Consider the following 27,631-nt stretch of genomic DNA (forward strand, 5'->3'; position numbering starts at 1 on the left):
ATCTCTTCAATGTGGTGTTTTAACAACAGATTCCAAACTTACTCACAAAGCTTACTCAATGGCTATGAGAAATTCTCAAGCCAACCTTTAAATATGATACATATATTGAGATAAATTTAAAATATTGTAATATCTGTAAAGTAGCAAAAACCCTTTCAGAAATATTATGCTTAAGCAAATAAGACACCTCTGTAGTTGTTGGATGAGATACTGACATGAGGAATTATGCCCATGTTCATTGTTAAAATATCTTTATAACTTTTAAATCAGCAATTCAAGCTCAAATGAATGCTTATTTGGAAATTAAAGAAGATACTCAAATGGAATTTGCTTCATCTTTTGGGTACTGAGGCTAAAAAGCTAAAGCTTACCTTCGCCAGCATCCTCTGTGACTATGGTGAAGGTTGCTGGCTTGTTTGCTACACCATAGACAAGGCCCGGTCCATAAGCAGTCACATTTCCACTATTTGGATAGTTCACATAGAATTGTAATGGGCTCTCTGCAGAGGATAAAAATCTATCATCAGTACACATAGTCTGCCAGATTTTAATGCTTTTACTTATTTTGCCTTTCCAAAAAGGATTATAAATGTTCGTCACTCAACAAGGACTGAGTGGGCCAGAAACTCTCACACAAACACTCTCTCTCTCAACCCAATCCATCTCACAGGGTTGTTGGTTGTTGTGAGGAAAATAGAAAGAGGAAGGAATATTAGGTATGTTTACACCCTTGAGTTATTTATAAAAATAATAAAATAAACAAAAATAAAATATAACATCACTTGTTTGCCTTAACTGGTCAATGATAGACATACATGTATTTCTATTACCCTCTTGTCCCGTTGCTTTCTATCAACAAATGAACTACAGGTCCCTATTTTATTACTTACAGGGTCACATCTGTTACTTTATGCAAGAAAAAGCCAAACCATTAAAATTATCAAAGCCCCATGAAGGCTGTTTTTGTGGTTGGGCTTTAATGGTACTTCTATTCCTAACTTTACTCACAGGCTTTAAGGCTAATATAACTAAGCATTCTAAATTAAATCAACTCCATTTTAACTGGATGTATCCAAAACGTCCCTTTTAATTTGGTCCCTGCCTTTGGACATTTGGACATTTACTTGCAATGCATAAGCCAACATACAATCACTATCTGTCCATATCCAATGAAAGTTATCAGGATGATAAACATAAAATACTCTTCTCACCATACATTAGTGGTAAATAACTAAAATGATAGAAACCATCAAATACATCCTAAAGCAACTGAAGCACTACAATTCAGAATATATTATATGAAGATACATTGTTATATATCCCAACCTACTACATTTTTCTCCTGTGTAAAATACTAAGGGAGCAGAGTACAGCCTAGGATTTTCATACAATGTGTATTTTTAAATTATTCATGCAAGCCAGCAATATGTTACAAGCAATCAAATCTATAGTGATTCATAATAATTTACTTGAAAATCATATTGGGCTATTTATAGTGTGCGAGAGAGCAAACTATAATTTAAGGAAAGAAGGCCTAATATTTTACACAAGCTTTTCGTACAGCTCTTAATCTTTATCCCCCTAAAATTATATGTTTCAATTGACCATAGGGGAACAGCAACAAGTTTCACTTCACAAAACCTTTTTTAGCTTTTTAAAATCTGGCACACATTCAGTAAGAATTCTTGATTCTTTAACCCAATGTTTCTCATTTTATAATGCATCATGCAAATCAAGACTATAGCCATTTACAAGGCTGAAGTCATCAACATCTAGAGTACTCTGCATAATTACAGTTCCTATTCATCCAGAGTTCTTTTGCAATGCAATATGAATGTTAATTAGAATTAATTGGTACTTACCTGGAATATGGTTACCCATGTATTTGATATGCATTTCATGTAACCCAACCTCAACAGGAGCGTATCTAACTGTAACTGTGCCATCCTTATTATCCACAATTTCTGGTGTTGCAGTCTTTCCTGAAGGCATGTAGACTTCCCCTAAAAACAATAAGATTACATTTTTACAAAAACAAAGCCATCCAAGCATTTTCATACTCAAGCCTATACAATATCAGAGAACTATTTTGTAAATTATCTAAGGAAGAAGACAATTGGACTATTTCTGATTCTCATTTCTATCTTGATGCTATCAGATTAGAGATTATTTTCATACCATTTGGAGAGTATAACTAGTAATAACTTAAAGTCATCCTCTTCAACTCTTTAAGAACAAAAAATATTATTATAGCATCTATTATAGTTGCCTCACAGTTTGAAAAGTATACCTTGAATTTGCATGATTTGCCAAAACCTGATAGACTTAAAGAATTCAATCTGGAGTTGGTGTTCTGGATATAATTCGCCAACTTGGAGCTTCCAAGAATTATACCATCCAAGAATTCTGGATAGCTACATTTTATCAGGAGGATGGGAAATTGTCCTGGACTAATGAAACCAACTAAATATGAATGGTCCACTGTGCAAAACTAAGAACAGCTATTTTAATAGGATTCACTGTCCCTCACTGTCCTTTTTGGATTGTATAGTAAGCAAATCAGACTGCAAATTTTATGAAATTAGTTCTATACTTCAGATACATGAAGACTCTCTCACAGAGCAAAGAATTTTGAATGATGCTAGCAAGCTGGGTGATCTAGAATTTTGAATGCAAAAAACTATTTACCAGTAATTTCTCCTTTTCTTACTGCAAAAGGAATGACCACATCAAAGGGCTTAAAGCCTACACCATTCACACCATCAGATACACATGGTTCCTCTGTGACCTAAAGAAGAAGCAAAATGCAATTTTATCTGTACAGTTAAGATATTGGGCTAACTTTTTTACACTGCTGTTTCCAGAATGAAGACACCACTGAATCGCAAAGAGGTTTAGAACATATAAATGGCACAATGAAGTTGCAAGACATTGCACAAACAAGGAGAGCTCCATCTGAAAGAACAACAATTTGTCACTGCCTAGAAGAAAGTTAATTTGTTTAAGAAGACACCAGAATAAAAGGGCCATCTGCTTTCATGTGGCTAGAAGGAAAATGATGAGCAATTTTATAAGGTCAGAGTACCTTAGGAGCCTTGAAATGATTGTGATGTTAAAAGTTGCTCAAAAAGTCATTAGCACAGCAATGAATAGAAATCCCTGAATCAAATCTGGCTTCCTCCAAAGTAGCGCTTGGACCACCGCTATGACACAAAAGCAAGCATAAGCAACCCCAAGAGAAAGGCAGGCTGTCATTTCTTGAATGGAACATGGAAAAAAATTGTAAAATTGTGTACCCAGGGATGGAATCCAGGGGGACAGGCTGCATTTAGTGGCTCCTGAGACAATACTGCAACTTCATCTGCATCTGTGGCCTGGTTAGTGGCAAAAAGTACAGTTTACAAAAATAAATCCCTATTTCTTCGCACAGAGCATAAAAATACCAAATACAGAGAGTAGGGAAGAAGCATATTACAGAATAGGAATGGTAGTTCTCAGCAAGTCAATCTCAAATTTCTTTGTGCTTTCTCCAATTTTGTCCACTTTCACAATAGCAGTTGATATTCTCTTTTAACAAACCTATTAACTTAGGGACCAGATGGGTAATGGAATACCAAAACATTAAAGGCAATAAGAGGTCGAAACAGCCACCTTAAATGACTATATTTTATCCTATGGTCACTAATTTTAAAAAACCAATTCAGGAAAATTGCACAGATAAGTAGGAACCAAGTGGAAGATCTCTTTTCATCTCTTTAAGATGTGGAATGAAGACAGGTCAGAAAGGAATCCTTAGATAGGATTCATGGTAAGAAATGTGTTCGAAACCTCTGGTGTGAATTTATAATTTGCTTCCCAATTTCCACAGTTCAGAGCTCTATAATATAAAATCTACCCCTTTGCATTCAATTGTACTCAAGTATTAAGAATGAGTGGTAGCCCCAAACCAAATTGGTTTTTAAAAAGAGACAATATGGCTTTTCAGTTGGTAAATAGATACATGAAAATGCAAACTGGTGGTAGCAGTGATGGCCTTTAGAAGATGATTTCTGGGAAAAGATGAATGCCTTTCTACACCTTCTCCTAAAAATGCCTCCTTCCCTTAAGTATTTGTTGAAGGGAATTTTAGAACTTTCTATAACAGTATTAAAATGCATTTCAAAAATTATACACAATTTTTAGCATTAATTTTTGAAATACATTAGATTAACATTAAAAGGTATCCCCTAAACTGTTGTGTGGAACTATTGTATAACCAACTTGACCTTGTCCTTAGTCACCAAATTTTACATATACTGTCATCTACACACAGCCAAACCTCACTGGACAATAAGTTGAATGGAACTCTTACAAATCTGTGATTGGCTGAAATGAGAAAGTGTGCACAATAAATAAATGACATTATATCTTTGCATTGCATCTTTTCCAAATGCAGTGACATTTGAATAAATATGACAGTATAATGTGCGGCCACAAAAAAACTTTTCATGTGAATCTATGGTACACTTACATTGTTGGATACTGTACATTTAATTACATAAAGCAACTGTTAGAGAAATACATTATTTAGAGTTAAACCAACAGACACCATGAATTACCGATATAAAATATTCAAATATAGACAATATTTGCAGTTAAGGTTGGGGAACTTTTATATAACTATAAAATTAACTTGGACTATACGTGAATAGCATAGATGTCAAACTGCCTGCTAATTGAAATTGTTCCTCAATCTGCATCTCTATTTATGTTCTCCAAGAAAATATTATTAAACAGCTGGTCTTCTTACCATGACAGTGAAGGGACTATTAGGAATATCCACTCCACCAAAGCGGACATAAATCACATAGACTCCTGGTTTAGTCGCTGTATAATAGATGTCATATGTTCCATCTTCATTTTCAATGACGTCTGCTTCAGTTTCTATACCATCTGGCGTCAGGATCGTACATGTGACTTTACCCTTGCCTGCAGATTTAGCATCTACTATAAAACCCACTTCTTCAGCAGTTTTCACTGTTGCTGCAATGCCAGGGCCTGAAAGACAGTTGGATATGAGGATTACAGCGGTTTTTACATAATGTCATGGAATGACCATGTAATTTTCACTTGGATATGTGCATCACTAAAAACATATCCAATTCAACCAAAATCCTAATTCAGGCAACAATTATACCATAAAGCTTTTAAAAACAAGAAACTTTGTTTACTGCTTTGTAGAAAGCGGTACTTGACAGAAATTAATCTGCACTTGCTTTTTTCATTTCCTTACTTAGCATTCATAGTTGGCGTTGTGTTAGAGCGATGTCTTACATGTATGGATGCAGGATACTGGCATGATTTTCTCACAGCCTATAGAATTTATCACCTTCCATAAGAACTTCAAAGGAAAGAGTATCTTCTGCAGTACAAATCACACTAATTTATCTTCTTGAATTTATTTGGCCATATTAGCAACTTGAAACAGTCAAAAGAGATTTGCACTGTCATGTCTTCTATTGCAAATAGGTCATTACTGATTGATTAAAGTAAGCTGGAATACCAGATTCAAGCATTCAGTGCTTGAATCTGAATAAGCTCATTAAGAGTACAAAGTGAATTTCTAATCTAAGGGGAGACAAGAATCCAGTAACATTTGTCCAACTTACTCAAACTGCTATTCTTCAGAATTATGGCAAAATTGTAAAATTAAGATACATCTTTAATCAAATTTCCTTCATATCCACCTTATTTACAGCTTTTCAATATTTAGCAGACCACTGGCAATAGCAATAGCACTTAGATTTATAGATCGCTTCACAGTGCTTTACAGTCCTCTCTAAAAGGTTTACAGAGTCAGCATATTGCCCCCAACAATCTGGGCCCTCATTTTACTGACCATCCATTGGAAAGATAGAAGGCTGAGTCAACCTTGAGCCACAAGACTTGAATAGCTGAACAGCTGGCAATCAGCAGAAGAAGCCTGCCATACTGCATTCTAATCACTGTGCCACCACGGCTCATTACACTACCACTTTACACTAATTGTAAAATCAAAGTAAGGACTTACCTGTTGCTAGACATTTGCTTGCATCTCCTGCTGGGGAAACACGAATTCGATACGGAGAAAGAGGTATGTCATCCTCACCATATTTAATGCCAATAGAATAACGACCAGTCTTATCAGGGATATACGTTACTGCATATGTGCCATCTTGCTTGTCATGAATATCTGCTCTCTTTGGTTTGCCTTCTTGATCCTGAATGGCAGAAATGAAGCCACCATTAAATAACCGAGCCTCATCACGAACAAGAGACAAGTATAAGGTATATGAATGGAGGAAGAATTCAGTCTTGCTTGAGTGCTTAGATTGTCTACATTTTTAATATACAGGTGAAACTCAAAAAATTAGAATATCGTGCAAAAGTTCATTTATTTCAGTAATGCAACTTAAAAGGTGAAACTAATATATGAGATAGACTCATTACATGCAAAGCAAGATAGTTCAAGCCATGATTTGTCATAATTGTGATGGTTATGGCTTACAGCTCATGGAAACCCCAAATCCACAATCTCAGAAAATTAGAACATTACAGGCAATCAATAAAACAAGGATTGTACATAGAACAATATCGGACCTCTGAAAAGTATAAGCATGCATATGTACTCAGTACTTGGTTTGGGCCCCTTTTGCAGCAATTACTGCTCAATGTGGTGTGGCATGGAAGCTATCAGCCTGTGGCACTGCTGAGGTGCTATGGAAGACCAGGATGCTTCAATAGCAGCCTTCAGCTCTTCTGCACTGTTCGGTCTCATGTCTCTCATCTTTCTCTTGGCAACGCCCCATAGATTCTCTATGGGGTTCAGGTCAGGCGAGTTTGCTGGACAATCAAGCACAGTAATCCCACTTGAACCAGGTTTTGGTGCTTTTGGCAATGTGGGCAGGTGCCACGTCCTTCTGGAAAATGAAGTCAGCATCCCCATAAAGCTCGTCTGCGGAAGGAAGCATGAAGTGCTCCAAAATCTCCTGGTAGACGGCTGCGTTGACCCTGGACTTAATGAAGCACAATGGACCAACAACAGCAGATGACATGACTCTCCAAATCAACACAGACTGTGGAAACTTCACACTGAACTTCAAGCATCTTGCAGTGTGTGCCTCTCCATTCTTCCACCATACTCTGGATCCTTGGTTTCCAAATGAGATGCAAAAGTTGCTCTCATCAGAAAAGAGGACTTTGGACCACTGAGCAACAGACCAGGTCTGTTTTTCTTTAGCCCAGGTAAGATGCTTCTGACGTTGTTTATTGTTCAGGAGTGACTTGACAAGAGGAATACGACATTGAAGCCCATGTCCAGGATCCGTCTGTGTGTGGTGGCTCTTGATGCACTGACTCCAGTCTCAATCCACTCCTTGTGAAAGTCCCCAACACTTTTGAATGGCCTTTTCCTGACAATCCCCTCCAGCTGCGGTCATCCCTGCTGCTTATGCACCTTTTTCTTCCACACTTTTCCCTTCCACATAACTTTCTTATAATGTGCTTTGATACAGCACTTTGGGAACATCCAACTTCTTTTGTAATTACCTTTTGAGGCTTTCCCTCCTTATGGAGGGTGTCAATGATCGTTTTCTGCACAACTGTCAGGTCAGCAGTCTTTCCCATGATTGTGATTCCTACTGAACCAGACTAAGAGACCATTTAAAGGCTCAGGAACCCTTTGCAGGTGTTATGGCTTAATTAGCTGATTAGAGTGAGACACTTTGAGCCTAGAATATTGCACCTTTTCACAATATTCTAATTTTCTGAGATTGTGGATTTGGGGTTTTCATGAGCTGTAAGCCATAACCATCACAATTATGACAAATCACAGTTTGAACTATCTTGCTTTGCATGTAATGAGTCTATCTCATATATTAGTTTCACCTTTTAAGTTGCATTACCGAAATAAATGAAATTTTGCACAATATTCTAATTTTTCGAGTTTCACCTGTACTTGTTTTGTGTAAAATGGTTGCTTCAGAACAAAAAGAACTGTATTGGCACTACGCCACAGAAATATAAGATGTTAGTGCCTATTAACATTGCATCTCATGACTGGAAAACCCTTTAGGATAATATTCTTTATCTGGTATTACTGATTACCACACTTCATAAATCTATATTTCACCAGAAGCAGAAACGGGAAGTAAATTAATTCAGTTATTCTATATGCAATCACAACTTCACAACTTCCTTAAGATGTTACCAAACAGTATTCTTAAACATAGGTAATTGCCAAATACTGAAAGTCCTTGACTTTCAACCACAACTGGGATCAGAATTTCCTTTGCTAAACAAGGAGGTTGTTAAGTGAGTCATGACCGATTTTGTAACTTGTTTTATCATGACCTTTAAGCAAATCATAGCATTTGTTAAGTGAATTATGTGGTTGTTAAGCCTCTGCCATTGATTTTGCTCATCAGAACCAGACTGAAGAGGTTGCAAATGGTGAGCACATGACTCTGGGTTACTGCAACTATCATAAATACTGTTCTGACCTACACCTCTCCAAACCACGAAGCAGACTCCTTGCCCCGACAAAAAACCCTTTTTATTAAGTTACTGTGAATTCCTCTCATTCATATTCAGCAAAGTCTTTCAAGGGTGACTGTACAGTCACAGACCTTATCTGGCTTGGAGAGCTGCCAGGCCGATATCTTCAAAACTTGGCAAGGAGTCTCGGAGAGTCATTAACCAATTAAGTGAACTAATTGTCTCCTGCAAACTCCATTCCCCTTTCGCTCCTCTTTTATTTCCTCCGGGAGGGGCCATTCATCATCCACCTGTGGTCTTACTCCCAAGCCGACCCCTGTTCTTTAGCTGTTCCCTTCATCTGGCAATTCTGCACATGTGCACACTGGGAACAGGCTCAAGCTGTTTGTCTGCCTCACTGATGTCTGACTTGAAGGCAGCTGATAACTGTCAGACAGCCCTGGCCCCATCTCTGCTTCCAATGCAGAGGCCTCATCAGAGCCTTCCCCAGACTCCAGGACTGGCCCATGTTCCTCCCCAACCTCCTCACTGTCCAAATCTGCTGCCAGATCTGCTGGCAGGCCACAACAAATATATGTTAGTTGCCAAGCACCCAAATTTTAACCATGTGATTATGGGGATCCTAGAACAGAGGACCAATCATAGGTCACTTTTTTCTATAATGTTGTAACTTCAAATGGTCACTAAACAAATGGTTATAAGACAAAGACTACCTGTATTGACTTCTAGTATCATTGAAAATCTTTTACATGGAGTATTGTGCAGTTTTAACCAGTAATAGCTAAAGTAGTCAGAAGTCCTTGAGATTTCCCTCTAGTTCTAAAAATAAATCATCCATTTTTTCATAATACAGATGATCACATTGTATACTTCTTCATGAATCTCCTGCTTCTATTTTTCATTCTGAGACATACAACTTTAATCATTCTAGGGGCTAGCCAACATCTCTCTAAAGCCATTACACTTTTTTGGAAAATCTAACAAAGTGTTCCTGAAAGAGAGTGTTATGAAGAGTTCCAAAACATGTATGAGCTTTTTACAGAGCCTTGTCTATGTTCATTCATGGTGAAAGCTGTAGACTGGCCTAATTTTAAGGAATTTGGAAAGGCAAGGAATAGTTCATATAAAAAATGTTATGATTTGTTATGATCAGATCAACTTCCATTAGGATCAACAAGCTTTCCAAGGACACAATGGTCACATTACATTTTTATAATCAGTAAGTGAAATACACCAGTGTAAGAGAAGCAAAAAGTAAGTATTTTGTGGGAAGTTGATATACTTAAAATACCATAATGTATAAGACAACAATATTCAAGCTTCTCGCCATACAGAGATAACTTACATACTTTAAGACTGAGGTAGATGGGGGATGGAGGGGGAGGGAAGACAATAAGAGAGGTAGTACTATCTTACTGTTATGTGTACTGAGAGAAGTCCTTTTCCTGCATCTTTAGTGTCCACAACAAATTCTGTAGGAATGCTTGCTGGAATCCCATGGGAGACAAGGCCAGGCCCATTAGCTGTCACTTTACTAGCATCATATGTTGGAAGCACCTTTAATTTGAATGGGCTATTGAGAGAAAGAATTTGTTTATTAATTAATTCATTCATTCATGCATGCATGCAAATGAAAAGAACTCATTCAACTCAAGTTTAAAATGTCTACTTATTACCCATAAATATACTGAGTATACCCATAAGTATAATAAGTATACCCACAAAAATACTGACTTCCTAACAACAAGTTACTCAACCTTTTAATGTTTCAGAGTTCAGAGAAGAGCAACTAAGATGATCAAAGGCCTAGAGATTAAAACATAGGAAGAACGGTTGCAGGATTTGGGTTTGGCTAGTCTAAAGAAAAGAAGAACTAGGGGTAACATGATAGCATATTCCAATATTTGAGGGACTGCCACATGGAAGAGGGGGGGTCATATTATTCAAGAGCCAGTTGTGCATTGGTTAGAGTGCAGTACTAAAGGCTCCTTCAGCTGCCTGCTGGCTGCCTGTAATTTGGCAGTTCAAATCTCACCAGGCTCAAGCCTTCCATCCTTCTGAGGTGGGTAAAATGAGGACCCAAATTGTTTGGGGAAACATGCTGACTCTGTAATACCACTTAGAGAGGGCTGTAAAGCACTGTAAAACAGTAAATAAGTCTAAGTGTTATTGCTATTGCTATTCTCCAAAGCACCAGAGGCCAGGACAAGAAATAATGGATGGAAACTAAGGAGAGAAGCAACCTGGAATCAAGCTGAAACTTCCTTACAATGAGAACAATTAACCAGTGGAACCGTTTGCCTTCAGAAATTGTGGGTACTTAATCACTGGAGGTTTTTAAGAAGAGACTGAACAGCCACTTGACTGAAATGGTATAGGACAGTGATGGCAAATGTTTTTCTGCTCGGATACCAAAAGGGCACATGCGTGCAATAGCATGCACATGCGTGCCCACACCCATAATACAATGCCCTCTCTCCAGCCATGTGCACACAACACACACGCACCGGTGTTCCCCCTGCGCGCATGCGCACAGGCCTCACTGAATCCTCTGGACTTCTGGTAGGCCCGTTGGGTCATTTTTCGCCCTCTCCAGACTTCAAGAAAGCCTCTGGAGCCTGTGGAATGTGAAAAAAGGGTCCAACAAACCTACCAGAAGTTTGGAAATGAACTTCTGGTTTGCCCATTGGGCTGTTTTTTGCCTCCTCAAAGTCTCCTGAAGCCTGGGGAGGGTAAAAATGGCCTCCCCCATCCTTCCGGAAGGCCGAAAATCAGCTGGCCACTTCGTGCATGTGCGCTGGAGCTGACACAGGGCAACCCCATGCGTACCCTCAGATATGACTTTGCATGCCACCTGTGGCACATGTGCCATAGGTTCGCCATCACAAGTAAATGATCTCCTGCTTGAGCAGGGGCTGGACTAGAAAATCTCCAAGGTCCCTTTCAGCTCTATTCTATTTTGTACATTCTACTTATACTAAAAACTCTGTAAAACAGAATGGATCACTTATTTTGGAATAGTTGGGTCCAAGTTAGCTTTTTTTTTAGTATATTAAACATTTAAAAAGTTGCAGAAAGTTTATTGGTTATCGGGCTCAAAAAAAATACCTTCACTTTGCCATTGCTTTCCACTCTTTTGTGGCCATAAGGAAAACCTGAATCTTTGCAACAGAAGCCATTTCTTCAAAACTCATATTAAGCACCAAAACTAAATAATGCCAGCAAAACCCACTTTTTAAGTCCCACTGAATAATTTATTTTTCACCCAATTTTACCTTCTAGGAATTTCTTCATCTGCATATTTAACAGCAATGGCATAGGGGCCTTCTTGTGTTGGAGTGTATTCTACTGCATAAGTTCCATCACCATTATCCGTTATATGCACAGGTTCTGCGGACCCTAGGAAGGAAAGAGGTCACATTTTGATACATCCAGCTGCCTTTCCAAGGCTTCAGAGCTGATTGGTAGAGAAATGCTATTGATTCATAAAAAACAGAGTGACGCTTTTCCAGGAATCAGTGCAAACGTCTATTTAGGACATGTTCAACTACATGAATTTCTTTCAATCATTGCAACTTCACCAATTAGAGAAATGATGATTCATTAGCAGCACCTCAAGTGACTCATAATGGAAAAGTAAGAATCTTCTATCAAGGACAGATTGAAATAATGTATTTTTCCAAATACAGAGAACTAGCTAGGTCATAAGTTTCAAACAGAAAAATTAGATGTTGATCCCAATTAATAGAAATACTACAAAACCAACACAATACTGTGGTTTGATTATAGGACTATTAATAATTTTGCATATACTCACAGTATACCATTGAGAAGTTTAGAAAACAATACATTTTCATAGCCATTAAGTGTCCTATGACCTGCTAGTTAAAGATATGAAAAAGGTTAAAGTCTAACCCAGAAACCATGGATTTCCACAAAGCATGGATTTATGTAGAGAATCATTTCATAGGATGAATGGCAAACACAATTTTGATTATCATAGCTAATTCAGCGTGAAAGATTTTGGTAAAAAGGCATTTCAATATTTTATAGAACAGAGGTAAGCTATAGAGAAGTCTATTGCTTATAAACCTCTATTCTGTTTATTCAAGCTATAGTTAGAATTTAGAAGATTTATTTAATGTATAAATAATTAGTGAGAGTTCAAACCTGTCTCAGGCAGTTCACCTCTAAAGAACTCTGAAAGTGTTTTCAAAGGACTGCGCCATGACTGGGAATCCGGCTCATCTGCTAGAATTAAAGAACTATTTAACTCACATCATTCCCTCCCCACCCCAATTAGAACTCTGTCAGCTGACAAATGTATTTAGATGAAAACTATTTACAGCTGGCCAGAAAACCATTCACACTGATTGGCATCACTATAACTACTCTCTTCCATCCATCACCAAGTTACTTTCATTGTCAAAGAAATATGTGCTTTCAAAAAAGAAATTAAGTTAGTTCTGTTAAGGATAAAGATATTCTCAATTCAAGTTGAAGCCTGGTGGCAGGATCTATGAAGTGTTCATGAGAGCATTATTCAAGTGGTCTGACATGATTATTGGATTTTGGAAAGCTTTTTTGACTTCTTGTCTAATCCTAGTTCTGGTATTTCCTGGTGGTCTCCCATCTATGTGCAAACCAGGGCTGACTTTGCATAGTAATTAAACTCAATTAAGGTTGCTGAAGTGATGCCAGCAAAGTTAACATGGGTCAGCTTTAAATGTTTCTTCAACTGTAGATAGGTAGATTCCAGATTTAACTTCACAGAAAACAGGAAAATAGAAAGAGAAAGGAGTATTAGGTATGTTTGTAACCTTGAGTTATTTAAAATAATAATAAAAGCAGGATAAAAAAATTATAATGATATATTTAAATGTTGGATATTAGTATTTAATACTCCATCTTTCACTAGACAGCATTGCTTACTTAATGTGCAATGTTACACAATCTTCTGCCCTCTCTGTTTTGACTTACAACCCGTGTCTGCTATTTAGACTTTAGCTAATATGCAGTATTATTTTTTTACTTATATCCCAATTTTTTAAATATTTGCATTGAATCAATCTGCACTTATTCATGCAACAATACTTATCATTCAGTATTAAGCAATTAGATTTACTTTCTATTGCCCCACATTCTCATGAATTACTAACTCTCCTTTCCTAATTCCTACTTTGATGTATGTATTTATGCATGTGAGTATGTCCACTACCGTCTGACTCAAGAGACAATCATTTATCACTCTTCAGTAACTACAAATAAATTTGAATTTTCTTAGCCTCTTCACATGATTTAAATATTACTGAAGAGAAGCCTAGATATTTTTTCCTGGTTTAACTGGCAAAAATATATTTTATATTTATTTGTTGCCTAGAACACACAGTATTTTTCATTCTTATCATTTAGATGCTTTTAAAGCGCTACATTCTTGGGCACATGCAGAGTTTAGGAAATTCAACCTAATCCTCTGTAATGCTTTTGATATACATTTATTGAGAACCCATATTGATTTATTACAGTAGCCTTCCCCAATCTAGTACCTTCCAGATGAATGGGAACTCCTTAAATTTCCAAACAGCCATCTGGAAAATACCATGTTAGATAGAAGGGATTCTTCAGATATCCTCTGAACTCATCCATCAGGTAAAACACTCCTAATTAACATCTGGGTTTTTAAAATTACTTTAAAGTTTCCAAAGTTTGTTTGTGTGTGTGTCATCTTGATTATAGCAGTCTCTAACTGCTCACCTTTTGCAACCCTACAAATTATCAGTCATCACAAAGCAGGAAAATATATGCAGCGCTATTTTTACCTACCACCATTTGGGGACCATTTTTTAAAATAAGTTCTTTATCAATTTCAATACTGAAATGGAGGCCATGCACTTGTGTATATAGTATCCATACATTCTCATTTAAAAGAAAGGCTAAGTTATAGAGAGAAACATCCTACCTCTTATTGGTGCAACTGTAACTTCAAGTGGGGCTACTCCAGCTTTGCTGGTATCCACAGTAAAGACTTGAGGAAGTCTGGCACGGACAGCTGTCCCCAGACCTGGTCCTGCAATTTTCACCTTGCTGGGATCAACTACATCTTTGACAGGAACTTTAAATGGACTTCCTACCAATAAAACAAAAGCAAGTTTTGGACAACAATAAACATGTTTGAGCAATAAGATGGAGAAAGGGATGCATTATAACCTCTGAAGACAAAACAGCAGCCACCTTCTCCACAGCTTCACTCAATTCACACTGCTTTCTAAGTCATAAGGGTGTCTATACTGGTAATTCAAAGTTGTCTGCATTTAGGATTGTGTTGAAGTTCCGATTAAATTTTATATTAAGCAGGAAAAGCTCAGCCAAAAATCAGGTTAATGGCCCTCACCCCCCAAAAGGAAACCCTGTTATAAAATTTATGAGTTGACTTCAATCATCAAGAAAACTATCAATTTGACTGGAATTCAAAACTACATACAAGCATTAGGAATAACTTCACTCGCTAGGTTGATGATGGGAGGGTAAGGGTAAAAACCAGGGAGTTCCACAAAAGGTTGGGCCAGTGTGTAGATTATGAAGTGAAAACTAAAAACTTAAAGATAAATGAAGGCAGGCTGAAGGAAAATAAAGGCACAGGAAACGAAGATAAAATGGAAGGGGCTGAAAAAAACCTCGGGATCAACTATGAGAAGATGAGACGGGAAAGCTATTGCAAAACCTCAGTGATGCAGACTGTATAACGAAATGTAAATAAAACTTCGTATTGCAACTTAAAATATGCAGTTATAACGAACCAAGCGGATGGACAACTGTCAAGACCAGTGACGGTAAACCTATGACACATGTATAAAAAATGGCATACCAAAAGGTTTTGAATGATGCATCAGCATCCACCAAGACCAAACAACAACTATGCTTGAAAGCACACCCTGTTTTGTGCAGGTTTCGGAGGCTGAAGGGGGTACACAAGAATCGGTTGTGGTCTCCAGAAGTCCCACACTCTCGTGTGGTCACAAGAATCTCTGAAAATCATGTGATAACAAGGGCATGCTTTTGCACAGTTTTCAGAGGCTGTAGACACCCCGGAAAGAGCGTTCTTTGAAGCCATTTCAAGAATGAAGGCCTCGTGTGAACCTGAGCAGCCTCAGGTAGGCTGCAAGGACCTGTTAACAGAAAGAGAACATCACCTGGAAAAGGTAAGCAGCATGCAGCAGATTGTGGGGAGAGCTGGGCCAGGAAGCAACTATGCTGTTCCCAAGGCACACGTGCCTCACTACGGCTGAGGCCCAGGCCCAGGCCCAGGCCTCAGCTACAGGCCCAACCTCAATGCTGCCATCAAGTGCTGCTGTTCAGGATGGCCTAGAGAAGGGGGCAGGGAGATAGGGAGACCAATTTCTCTTTTTTTAGGCTGTCTGTGTGTAACATGCTAGCATGCATGTGTGCAACAAGTTAAGTTATATTCCAAATTTTTGACATGTCGAGCCCAAAAGACTCACCATCACTGATTTAGACTAAAAATAAATAAGAACTGCCATCAATGGAATGATTTAGAATTTGGGTCCATTAGATTCTAACACTGCCAGTTATTAGAGACTTATCATTGTTCTGAGCTTTTTACCTTTCTTTCAAATGATTACTCTTGTTTAGGGATATTTTATCCAATTTGTGGGCTTGGTGCTATTTTTAATTTATTTATTTAGCTAGCCTAAAATACCACTAAAATTGATAATTGAATAACATTGCTATGTCCTATTTATAGCAGTGTAGGGTTAGGGTTTTTTTTTCCCCACCATCTAATTAAATCTTTTTTTCACCATCTAATTAAAGATTAGTAGCAGGTAGAGATAGTAATGAATGAGATAGAGGGGATACAAGAAAATAGTATTTTACATATTTATTCAAATTAATCCAGTCATTTCTTCAACCTGAGTACACTAGCTGAATTTTGCCTGTTTTATCTTGTTACTATATTTAATGTTAGGTTTTAGCTCCTTGAGAGACCACTTCATCTGAGAAACAAAATAGCACTTTATCCCATTAAGTTGCAAGGTCATTTTAAGATATTATAAAATTGGAGGTTGGTAAAATATGGGGAAGTATTATATTCCCTAACAGAATCACTAGTTGATCAAAATAAAAATAAAATTCATTCTCCATTACTGTGGCGGTGATTTAACCATTTGTCTAGAATTCCGGAAAGTCAGTATTTTCTTCCAGGATAGTATATTCTATTTAATAAATTTCAGCATGTTCAACATTTTCCCAAGTTTCATCATCAATGTTTTAAATGCCCTTTGATAAGAAGAACAATTGATAGCCTTTTCATTTCCCATTCTTACAATACAATAGTCTTACCAGGAACATGTTCACCCCCATAAGTTATGTTGACATCATAATCTCCTGGGACATATGGGACATATTCTGCACTACAGCTGCCATCTTTATTATCTTTACAGCTAATTTTGGATTCTGAAGGCCCTTCAACAGTTATTCCAAGTCCACCAATTCCAGCTCCTCTGCAAAAATAAAGGAAAGTTAGTATGCTTAATTATCATCACTTTGTTTTAAGGACTACTTTGTTATGTTCCTTGTATTGGATCTTTGCTATCAGTTGTGCCATGCTACTACACTTTCTCACACAGCAACTGTTGTTTAGGAAGGATAATAAAGATTGTGTAGAACAGAAATATTTCAGTTGACTAAAGGTTTTTTGCCCATACTCAGACTTTGAGTAGCAATAGCAATAGCAGTTAGACTAATATACCGCTTCATAGGGCTTTCAGCCCTCTCTAAGCTGTTTACAGAGTCAGCATATCGCCCCCACAGTCTGGGTCCTCATTTCACCCACCTCGGAAGGGTGGAAGGCTGAGTCAACCTTGAGCCGGTGAGATTAGAACCGCTGAACTGCAGATAACAGTCAGCTGAAGTGGCCTGCAGTACTGCACCCTAACTACTGCGCCACCTCGGTAAGGTTGGAGGTTGGAGAATGTTGAAGTCTTAGGTAAAGACATAAGTTGGCAGGTATACATCAGATAATTATTTCAAGGGGTGGAGCTGGGAATTCTTAAGAATTATATTACATCTTTCATTATCCATCATTCGAAATGCTCCAAAGAGCTGTGAACTGTCTTGTGATATTTGTACACAGTCCAGGGTATGTCCCTATTAAGCAGCAAATATCAAGAAGAAACTGGTAAGTGTTCACTATGTTATTTCATGCCTCTGTGTCCTAAAGTACTTTTAGGGTTATGTAAAAGTTTGACAGATCAGCCAGAATGACTTTATTCTGCATGATTAACCTAGCGTATACTATACCCTTTTCAACTTTTCACTCTTAGTTTCCATCGGTTCCAGACAGCAAGGCTATTGATATTTAGAATAGAATGAGAGGTGGAAGGAACCTTGAAGGTCTTCTAGTCCAAACCCATGCTTAGGTAGAAAACCCTATATCATTTCAGAAAAATGTTTATCCAATCTTTTCTTAAAAACTTCCAGTGTTGGAGCATTTACAGTTTCTGGCAAGTTGTTCCACTGATTAATTGTTCTAACTGTCAGGAAATTTTCTCCTTAGTTCTAAGTTGCTTTTAGCAATAGCAATAGCATTAGACTTATATACCGCTTCATAGGGCTTTCAGCCCTCTCTAAGCGGTTTACAGAGTCAGCATATTGCCCCCAACAACAATCCAGGTCCTCATTTTACCCACCTCGGAAGGATGGAAGGCTGAGTCAACCCTGAGCCTGTGAGAGTTGAACAGCCGAACTGCAGTCAGCTGAAGTAGCCTGCAGTGCTGCATTTAACCACTGCGCCACCTCGGCTTTTCTCCTTGATTAGTTTCCACCCATTGCTTCTTGTCCTCCCCTCAAGTGCTTTGGAGAATAGCTTGACTCCCTCTTCTTTGTGGCAACCCCTGAGATATTGGAACATTGCCATCATGTCACCCCTAGTCCTTCTTTTCAACAAACTAGACATACCCAGTTCCAGAAACTGCTTTATATGTTTTAGCCTCCAGTTCCCTAATCATCTTTGTTGCTCTTCTCTGCATTCTTTCTAGAGTCTCAACATCTTCTTTACATCGTGGCGACCAAAACTGAATGCAGTATTCCAAGTGTGTTCTTACCAAGGCATTATAAAGTGGCATTAACACTTCACGTGATCTTGATTCTATCCTTCTGTTTATGCAGCCTAGAACTGTATTAAAATCTTATATATTCATAGAACGTACCGAGTAACAACAGTAAATGGGTTCGGTTTATTTGTAAAGGCTTCTTGTAACCCAGTTCCTTGGGCCACAACACGTGAAGGATGACATCCTTCTGTGACATCCACTTGGAATGGACTGTTTGGAACAGGAACATCATCATAAGTTACTTCAACTGCATGAGGACCTGTAAGTAGAAGGTATACCTTTATGGACAGACTCTGAGAAGTTTGCTGTAGCAATCTATTATATATGTATTGTGCTTGATTCACACCCATATTTCTACTTTGTTATTTAATATCTTAATTTTTTACATTAAAACGACAAACTTTAAAAATATAAAAAGTAAAAACTAACAAAGAAAAAAAGAAGAAAAATCTATATATTTATCAAGTCACTAATTTACCAATGATTAACTACTACAATATGAACAGTGCAAGATGTTACTGTAATAATTACTGTCAAAACAAGATACATTGCTGCACTCTGGTGATTGATAGAAAATATTGCTTTTTCCAAATCAGATAGATCACACATTTTCAACAGCCATTCTTTGACATATAGAAAATAACACTTTTCTAATGCCCCAATATAATTCTTTTTACAACTCTCCATTCTCAAACAAAATTATCAGATAAACAATCTTGATAAAAGTTTCAAAACTCTTATAATTCAACATTACATTAACATCATTAACAATTAAGACTTACCTAAGAATTGTACAGGTCTCCCTGACTTTTCTCAATCAATGTCTTATTACTGCAGTCTTTAAGCATTAAGGCAATACATCAACAAGACATTGCTCATCTTTCTTAACTTATGAAGCCAGTCCAATCCTGGCCAATTTAATCAGACAGGATTAGAAAGGATCAAATAAGCAAGCTATATCTGTATCGCTACACATCCTATCAAGGCACACAAGCCAAAAAGAATCCAAAATCATGAGACCAGAGGTTGCTGAGATTCCATCTCTATGACCTGCTTCAATGCTGGAGATCAATTTAAAATGGATCCAATCACACAAAATGATGCAATAGTTTTCTCCTGATGGAAAAGCAATGGAGGAAGAGAAGAAAGCATATTTTCCTCTGTTCACTGCAGCTGATTAAAATTTTCAACAGGTCTTCAGATGGTTTCACAATCTATTTACCACTGCTTTCCTCCAGAATAATAGCATGTAGTACTCACCCCTTTCAAATGGAGTAAACTCTACTGCATATGTGCCATCAGCATTGTCTTTGATAAGACAATCTGTGGAAGCTCCAGAGGGATTTGCAATTTGGGCTTTGATGTGGTCTCCACCAGTTTTGGTCAAAGGGCTAGCATCAACAGTAAAATCTGTTGTTGCCTCACGGAAAACATCTGAAAAGTAATTATTGTGTCATTTAAATGAAATCATGCTATAGGCCCACATATATTTACAGATGTTTTTGTACAGGCATCTGTTTAAAGTGTTTAAGGACAGAAAGAATGCTGAAGAGTGCTAAACTGTATAAAGCAATCATAATCTGTTAGCATTATATAGCAATTTAAGTTACAGCCACTCTACTAGTCACTTTCATCTTGCTTTCCTAACTCTATGATTTACTTAGCAGTTTCATTATAAAAATGAGGGAATTAATTTTGTATTGTGAAAAGTACAAAGATTATTTTCTGTGACAGGCACATCTTAAGCAGTTAGGGTTTATTTGCAGCATTCCTATTAATCTAAAAAAAAAAATTACACAAACCTACCTTTCCCTTCAATTCCTGGTCCAAACACTTGAACTTTGCTTGTGTCTATGGCAGGGTCAACTTTGACACGTGCAGGAAAATTTGGCACTAATTCTCCACCATATTTCATCTTGAGTGTGTGCATACCAGCATTAGAGGGCACATATGTAACTGTATAAGTTCCATCTTTATTATCTTTAACCCCAACATCAGCTTTAGAACCAGAATCAGATACAACTTCCATGTCTAGTTTTCCAGGTCCAGCTTTTGAGCAATCCACATTAAGCAATCCAGTGTCACCCACTTTGCCATGTTGAAGTCCAGGGCCCGTGGCAATTACTTTTGAAATATCAAATGGCATTTCAATGTCAGCTTTGAAAGGAGAGCCAGGAATATGGACTTCCTCAAAAAGAATGTTCACCAGGTATTCACCCAGTTTTGTTGGTAAGTAGGACACTGAACATGTTCCATCTCCATTATCTGAGCACTCTATTTTGGCTTCACACGGTCCTTCAACTGTCAAGCCTAGACCACCAGTTCCAGCTCCTTTAGTGTCTATTGTGAATTCTGCAGGTTTTCCAACAAGTCCTTCCTGGAGGCCTGGCCCATAAGCTCTCACCTAGAAACATTAGCAAGAGGTGCTGAATATAATACCTACTAAATCATTTATCATTTCTAGACTTTTAAAGTTCTGAGGACTCTATTATTGTTTAGAAGCACACTGCAATACCAAGCTCAAATGCCAGATTTATTTTTAAAAGACAGTGATACTTTTCCATACTATCTTAACCCAGTGTTTCTCAACCTTGTCAACTTGAAGATGTCTGGACTTCAAGTCCCAGAATTCCACAGCCAGCTGAATTCCCCAGCCAGTTGAAGTCCAGACATCTTTAAGTTGACAAGGTTGAGAAACACTGATCTAACCTAAGCAGAATACTGCTATTCTTTATCATCCTGATAAGCTCACAATTAGTTTTCAAACCAATACATACACAGACATAGAAAGACAGATGTTTTAATTTTCTCATTTATTTAGCAGGTCTTCAAATCAAGAAAGTTATAAGGCTTGAATGCTTAGATCATAATAACATAGGCCCAGATGAGATAAATATGCAATCATTGCAGATCCAACTGTTGTACCAGTTTCTAAGTTATTACAGCTATGCTAGAAAAAATTCAAAACAAACCTCAAGCTAATTTTGACCAACTGAGATGCTTTTGGCAAGAAATTCATCAGCTATGTAAACATGTCCAAGTTTGAGCTTTGCGCACAGAACTTCATTAGTAACAAAATATGAGTTGTCCAGCAAAGATTAGATCATTGCTGTACATTATAGCTTAAAGGGCACACTTGAAAATGGTATCAATAAATTGTCTACCCATAAAAAGGATTCTTACCTTAGAAGGATCCGGTGGTAAGGTGGCTTCTATAGTAAAAGGGCTTCCCAGAACCGGATTCCCATCATAATTGACATCAATGGCATGAAATCCTTCTTCTTTTGGAATATACTTTACCCTGCAATACTCTTTTCCAGTGACAGGTTCTACTAAGCATGGTACACTTTTCTGGATTGGGGAAAATACAGCCACATCAAGATTACCTTGTCCACCAGCTCCTTTCGTGTCAATGATAAATTCTTGGTCTTTCCCTATTTCGACTCCTTAGAAAATAAAGAAAAGATTGAAAATAAGCCTCTTTCCACCAGATACATGGAAAATCCATCAATGGTCTGAGGAGTAGACAAATATGCATAAAGGGAGTAACACATTTTTATTTTATTTTTTTAACAAGTTTATATGGTTGCCCAATTCACACAACACAAGCTCTCCAGCATCTTATCCTTCATTTTAGAACAGTTAAGTTTTTCAGTTGTATTGTAGTAGAAAGTGTACACTAGATGAGTTACTTACTGTTTTCTAAACCACTGATTTTAACTTTGCTCAAGTCAAGTGGCGCAGCAACATCTACAGTGAAAGGACTTCCAGGAATAGGATCACCACCATAATTCACCTGAATGCCCATTTTACCCTGGAGAGGTCAGATATATTTTTAAAGTCATTTCATGCTAAGAAATCCAGCAAACACTGTAATAAATTAACATTTGAACATGAACATTTCCAGAAATCATGCAGCTAGATGCTCACTTCCAGATTTCTAGAGAAGAATATTTCATAGAATATACAAACACATATTTAATTACAAAACTAGGTAATATCTTCAGTGATATTATCTATTTAAGATAATACAGTTAATATATAGCTGCACATCTGAATAGGTCAAGTTTGTTGTTTCTGCTCTGCATATAATTTGGTTACCATCTCCTTTCTGGGATTCACATTCACCGACTGTCATTTTATGTACTGTTCTGAAGTTTCAACAGCATCTATAACCACCCTCAAAGACAGAAGGACAATTGCACTGTTGTTTCTGTTTAGCAGATCAATTAAGTGCTTAGAAGGAAAAAGTGCTGACTGCCTAGAAACTGCCAGTTAGCGATTTAAAATGGGCAAGATTAATGCATCCAGAACCTCCCTCTTCTCTGTTTTGTGGAATTTAATACATTCATTAATGTGTCACTAAATTAGTAGAAGCTGGAATAGAATAGATATGTTGATTTTTTTTTCAACCAAGTTACTTGGGCAAGGGCCAGAACAGCATAATAAGAGAACTCCTTGTAACCAACTTGTGTATCCTAAAACAGTTCTAGTAATTAATTCCTTAGGAATTGAAATTATATTTTTCACAGGGTTATTCATATTTAATAGAATTTCTCATTGCAATATTTACAAATCTGACAGAGCAAGGACTATTTTGCTTTCCAACTTCACCCTTTAAACCCGTTTTTTCCCCATTTCCATTCAGAGCGCTTTCCAGAAATACAGAAATGTATATCGTATACCATTTAAATGAGGCAGCATTATTCAAAACTGTCACTAACTACTGTTTAGTTTTCAATTCATTACAGAATTATGATAGAATTCCATTATTAAATCTCCTTTAATTTTTTATATTATTAGATATCATCATAAGTCTATTGGCGTGTATCATGGATTAACTGGCTTTGAATAGGCTTGACTTTCTGAACAGTAACCAAACCAAGAAATGTTAACTGCTTCCAAAAGACATTTGACAAGAGTCAACCATATTTTGAAGACAGTTCTTCAAATATAAGCTACACTTGCAGAGATGCAAGTTGCCAGAGTTTATACAAAGAAACACTGTTCAGAAGTTAAAATCCATTTCCACTTACAACACCAGCACGCCTAAGATAAAGTTGGCATCAGTGATGCTAGCAAGATCCAACCAAAACAAAGAGATCACTGAATTTAGTTACTCCAAAGTAGAGGCATCTAAAAGTTGTTGGGGTCAGCAAGATAGACTAGAGATCATACCAATATGAAAAATATGTAAGTTTATTTTGAAAACTAGCTCTGCCAATAATCACCCTTACTGTTCCTCAGCACGGAACTAAATTGCTGCTCATTCAACAAGCAGAAGAATTACACCAACATGTGTGGATTCCAGTTCAGGGTGAACAGTAATCTTCAGTTTTGCTCTGCTGCTTGCTTGATGATGTCCCAGAGCCAACAGTAACATTGCACACTGTTAGAAACACATGCTAATTGGAAACTATGACTTAAATTCCTATAAACAAAATTTAGCTGGATTCAGAGTTTAAAATGTATTAAACAGCTTTCAGAGTATTATTTAATTTAAAAAAAATGTATGTGTTAGAAACTTGCTGTGTAAAAAACAAGATCTGGAATTATTGCAGAACATGGACACATTTTATTTGCAACAAAAATTGCCTCCCATTTCCAGACTTAAAGACCTGTATACCACATTTCTACCTTTTCCTAGGAGAATTTACCTGCTGTATAGGAGTGTATTTTACAGTGTGGGAATAATCATAGTTGTCAATGAGGTCCAAATCTTTGATGGCTTCTCCTTCTATTGGTCCATTGAACTGGACATCCAGAGGGGCTTTCCCAGCACCTTTTGTGAACACAGTAAAATGTGTGGGCTTCCCATTTTCCATACCTGGATAGATAAAGGAATGGAATTTATTATCATCATGCCTGGACACATTCTGGAAAAATAAGTGCAATCCCTTTTTGAATAAAATATTAGAAATATCAAATTTAATTTTTCATACTCCAGATTTATGCATTTAGCATCCATTTACGGGCCTTGACACGGAATAGGTTTTTTTTACTATGACTGCAACCAACAAATTGTCAATTAAATAGTTGCCTAATAATCAAGCAGAAATCTTACCTGTTTTACCTAGTCCAGGCCCTTCAGTTTTCACCTTGCTTGCATCGTGTGATGGTTCCACTTTCACTCTGAAAGGACTTGTAGGAATTTCCTTAAGACAAACAAACAAAAATATGTCATTACATTTAGTAGCTTTTCAACAAAATTTCCATAAAGAAAGATCCTGAGGCTTGAATAGTAAAAAAATAAATAAATCCTTGCATGTACTGTCATTTGCATATAGCTGCTCTTTAAATTACTAGTTTTCCAAATTATTGTTTTCCCTGTAAACAAACCAAAAATTAAGATATTTGTCTGTAGCACATTTCTGAATATCCAGGAGATCAAAATAAAGTAATCTAGTACAGCATTTTTCTAGAAGCTTGGACAGCAATCTTTGTCCTATTTAATCTTAAAGCTATTCAAGTTTATTACATCATTTAAATTAAATAAAAGTCACTGTATTATTACACATATATTACACATATATTAGAACTAAGGCCAATTTCTATCAGATTGCTTCTGTCAATCTGCTCCAAGTACATGTTTTTATTAAGATATGACATATTTGTGTATATTTTCAGTGTTGCAAGCTATTCTATATGCTGCAACTAAAGTAGGAGAATGAAATACATATTAAATATATCACTTACTACCATACACAGATACTTCAACAACTGATAGGATCCAATCTGTGACCAGAGGTTAGGCTTACAAGTTTTCGGACTCGTGCTGGAGGCCATGCTCAGGCAACTTCTCTCTCTTCAGATTGTGAGCACACATTCTGGAGAGAGAAAAGTTCCCTAAGGATCAGCTCCAGCACAAGTCCAAAAGCTCGTAAGACTAAATCTCTGATCCTCCTGACTAACTCAGATTGGATCCTGGAACATTATCCTTGGACATGTATATTTGCTCACAGTTCATGATATGATTACAATACAATGCAACCACTAACCCAACTTTCCCTATCCAGATGGTTTCAGTCTTATACCCAGTGTTAGAAACCATACATCTGAGATATTTTAGGGACTAGAAATAAGGGTTGGCATCAAAAGCCTTATCAGATAATTACATACCTCTCCAGCAAACAGCACTTTAACAGTATAGCGCCCGGCTGCAGGTGGGTTGTATTTCACGGTAAATGTATCATTAGCATTGTGAATGATGCCGAAATCTATATCTTGCTCTTCTTCATTTATTACATGAGCATCACACTTAATGCCCACACTCACATCACCTGGAAAGAAACAATTCACTAGAAATTGTATTGACAATTGTTCCCCTATAGCACTCTTTGCTCCTTAAACATTTCTTCCTTAAAATGCACTGTTTCTATCAGCCACTAGAGAAAGCATATCCACCTAAAAGCAACATTGTGTGAAGTAAGCATTCTCTTTTAATAGCATTTCTAACCAGATTACTGCGAGGGGGAGGTCACTACTCAGCAATATGCTATACCGATCTGTTTTTACCTTCGCCTGCTTCTGTACAATCCACGGTGAAATGAGTAGGTTCGTTAGCTTTCAGACCATTTCTTGCCACCCCCGGTCCAGTAACTTTCACCTTCTGAGGATGACTGCCTTGTCCTATTTGGACCTAGATGGCATATATTTTCAAAATGTAAACTTAACAAATATAGATTAAGCACTTTAGAATATTCAACATTAAGTCAGTCAATCGTTTAAGTTTCTTCTACTGATATTCAACATGTGGTTTTATGCATTTGTTGAATCTGTTAAGAACTCAAGTGGGCATGCATCTTTTTTTCCAACAATCCTCTGAGAATAGACTGAGGGTGGACCCTAGGTCTTTCTCACTCCAATCCAACATCCTCAGACACACAGGAAAGACTAGGGCTGTGATGGCGAACCTATGGCACGCATGCCAGAGATGGCACACAGAGTCCTCTCTGGGGGCACGCGCAACGTCGCCAGCTGTTCTTCCAGGTTCTGTCGCACGCATGTGTGAAGACCAGCTGGCCAGTATGCATGCACGCAATGGAACCCAGAAGAGCACACATGTGGACTGAGCAACTGCTCTCTTCCAGGCTCCATTGCACATGCGCACACGCTCCAGTTTTGGCACTCGATGCCAAAAAGGTTAACCATCATGTACTAGGGCCTAGTTACTTATTATTTAGTTTTCATAGTGGCCAACTGAAAACCTCTGAGGAGCCCAAGTGAGCCCAAAGAGAAATTAAGAGAACACTGGTCCAAAAACAATTCCTTCATCTTAATCCAATTTTCACACTGTTAATCTGAGTATTCCTAATGTCCTTACTCTTTAGAATAAGAGTAAGACTAAGATTTATTCATATATACATAAAAATGCTAAATGTTTTTAAATATTGTGTATCAGAGTACAACAAAGGAAAATTAGAAGGTGAATATTTATTATATTTTAGTACTTTTTTAAATGATGTTTTTAAATGACAAAATACTGGACCTTGACACTCAGTTCAGAGATTCAGAAAGACAACTAAAATCTTTTTCTTTATTATTAAAAATAATGTAATTTTATGGTTAATTTTTCATTAATGATATACTAGGAATTAACTGTTCAACTCTAGCTTACTTTGTCCTCTTTCTATCTTTGCATCATTTTTTTCTTTTTTCTTTTCACTTCCTTTTTTAAAAATGTGATGAATAAAAATGACTTTAAAAAATAGGCCTTATTAGTAGTCCTAGACATTCGGGATATTGAAGTTATGGTGGAATAGTGAGTCATTTTCAAGATATTAAATATTAGTGACTTAGTAGAGGATAACATACATAGGGCAAAGAATTGTTATTTGGGGTTAAATGAATTAATGGGAAAAAACAATAAAAAAAATTATAAAGAGAGAATGGTATTGTTGAAGTTGGTAGTTTAGGATTATGCATACTTATTTGTATTATTATCGTTAGTATTGTTTAAAAAGGACATTGACAATCAATACACTGCC

General features: G+C 37.1%; 1 protein-coding gene across 6 annotated transcripts in view; it reads right to left on the minus strand.

Moving 5' to 3' along the window:
• The window catches only part of FLNB (filamin B), a 92,580-nt gene that overhangs the window by 14,231 nt on the left and 50,718 nt on the right, over positions 1–27,631 (minus strand). The window contains exons 15-34 of one of the 6 annotated variants that reach the window (XM_087709001.1): positions 26,160–26,283; positions 25,764–25,924; positions 24,709–24,799; positions 24,302–24,471; positions 22,341–22,458; positions 21,828–22,090; positions 20,451–21,048; positions 19,905–20,078; positions 18,741–18,903; positions 16,873–17,033; positions 14,474–14,641; positions 12,703–12,765; positions 11,790–11,913; positions 9,931–10,087; positions 6,050–6,239; positions 4,790–5,037; positions 3,297–3,374; positions 2,689–2,788; positions 1,863–2,003; positions 372–500 (exon numbers count right to left, since the gene is read on the minus strand). In XM_087709001.1, the coding sequence (XP_087565127.1) occupies positions 372–500; positions 1,863–2,003; positions 2,689–2,788; positions 3,297–3,374; positions 4,790–5,037; positions 6,050–6,239; positions 9,931–10,087; positions 11,790–11,913; positions 12,703–12,765; positions 14,474–14,641; positions 16,873–17,033; positions 18,741–18,903; positions 19,905–20,078; positions 20,451–21,048; positions 21,828–22,090; positions 22,341–22,458; positions 24,302–24,471; positions 24,709–24,799; positions 25,764–25,924; positions 26,160–26,283 (3,421 nt within the window). Of the gene's footprint in view, positions 1–371; positions 501–1,862; positions 2,004–2,688; positions 2,789–3,296; positions 3,375–4,789; positions 5,038–6,049; positions 6,240–9,930; positions 10,088–11,789; positions 11,914–12,684; positions 12,766–14,473; positions 14,642–16,872; positions 17,034–18,740; positions 18,904–19,904; positions 20,079–20,450; positions 21,049–21,827; positions 22,091–22,340; positions 22,459–24,301; positions 24,472–24,708; positions 24,800–25,763; positions 25,925–26,159; positions 26,284–27,631 lie in introns of all 6 variants that reach the window. The other 5 variants (XM_087709000.1, XM_087709005.1, XM_087709002.1 and 2 more) reach the window with 5 other exon arrangements.

The sequence above is a fragment of the Thamnophis sirtalis genome, unplaced genomic scaffold (genome assembly GCF_051295495.1).
Source record: "Thamnophis sirtalis isolate CommonGarterSnake01/CBP01778 unplaced genomic scaffold, rThaSir2_p1.2 scaffold_3, whole genome shotgun sequence".
Lineage (NCBI taxonomy): Eukaryota > Metazoa > Chordata > Lepidosauria > Squamata > Natricidae > Thamnophis > Thamnophis sirtalis.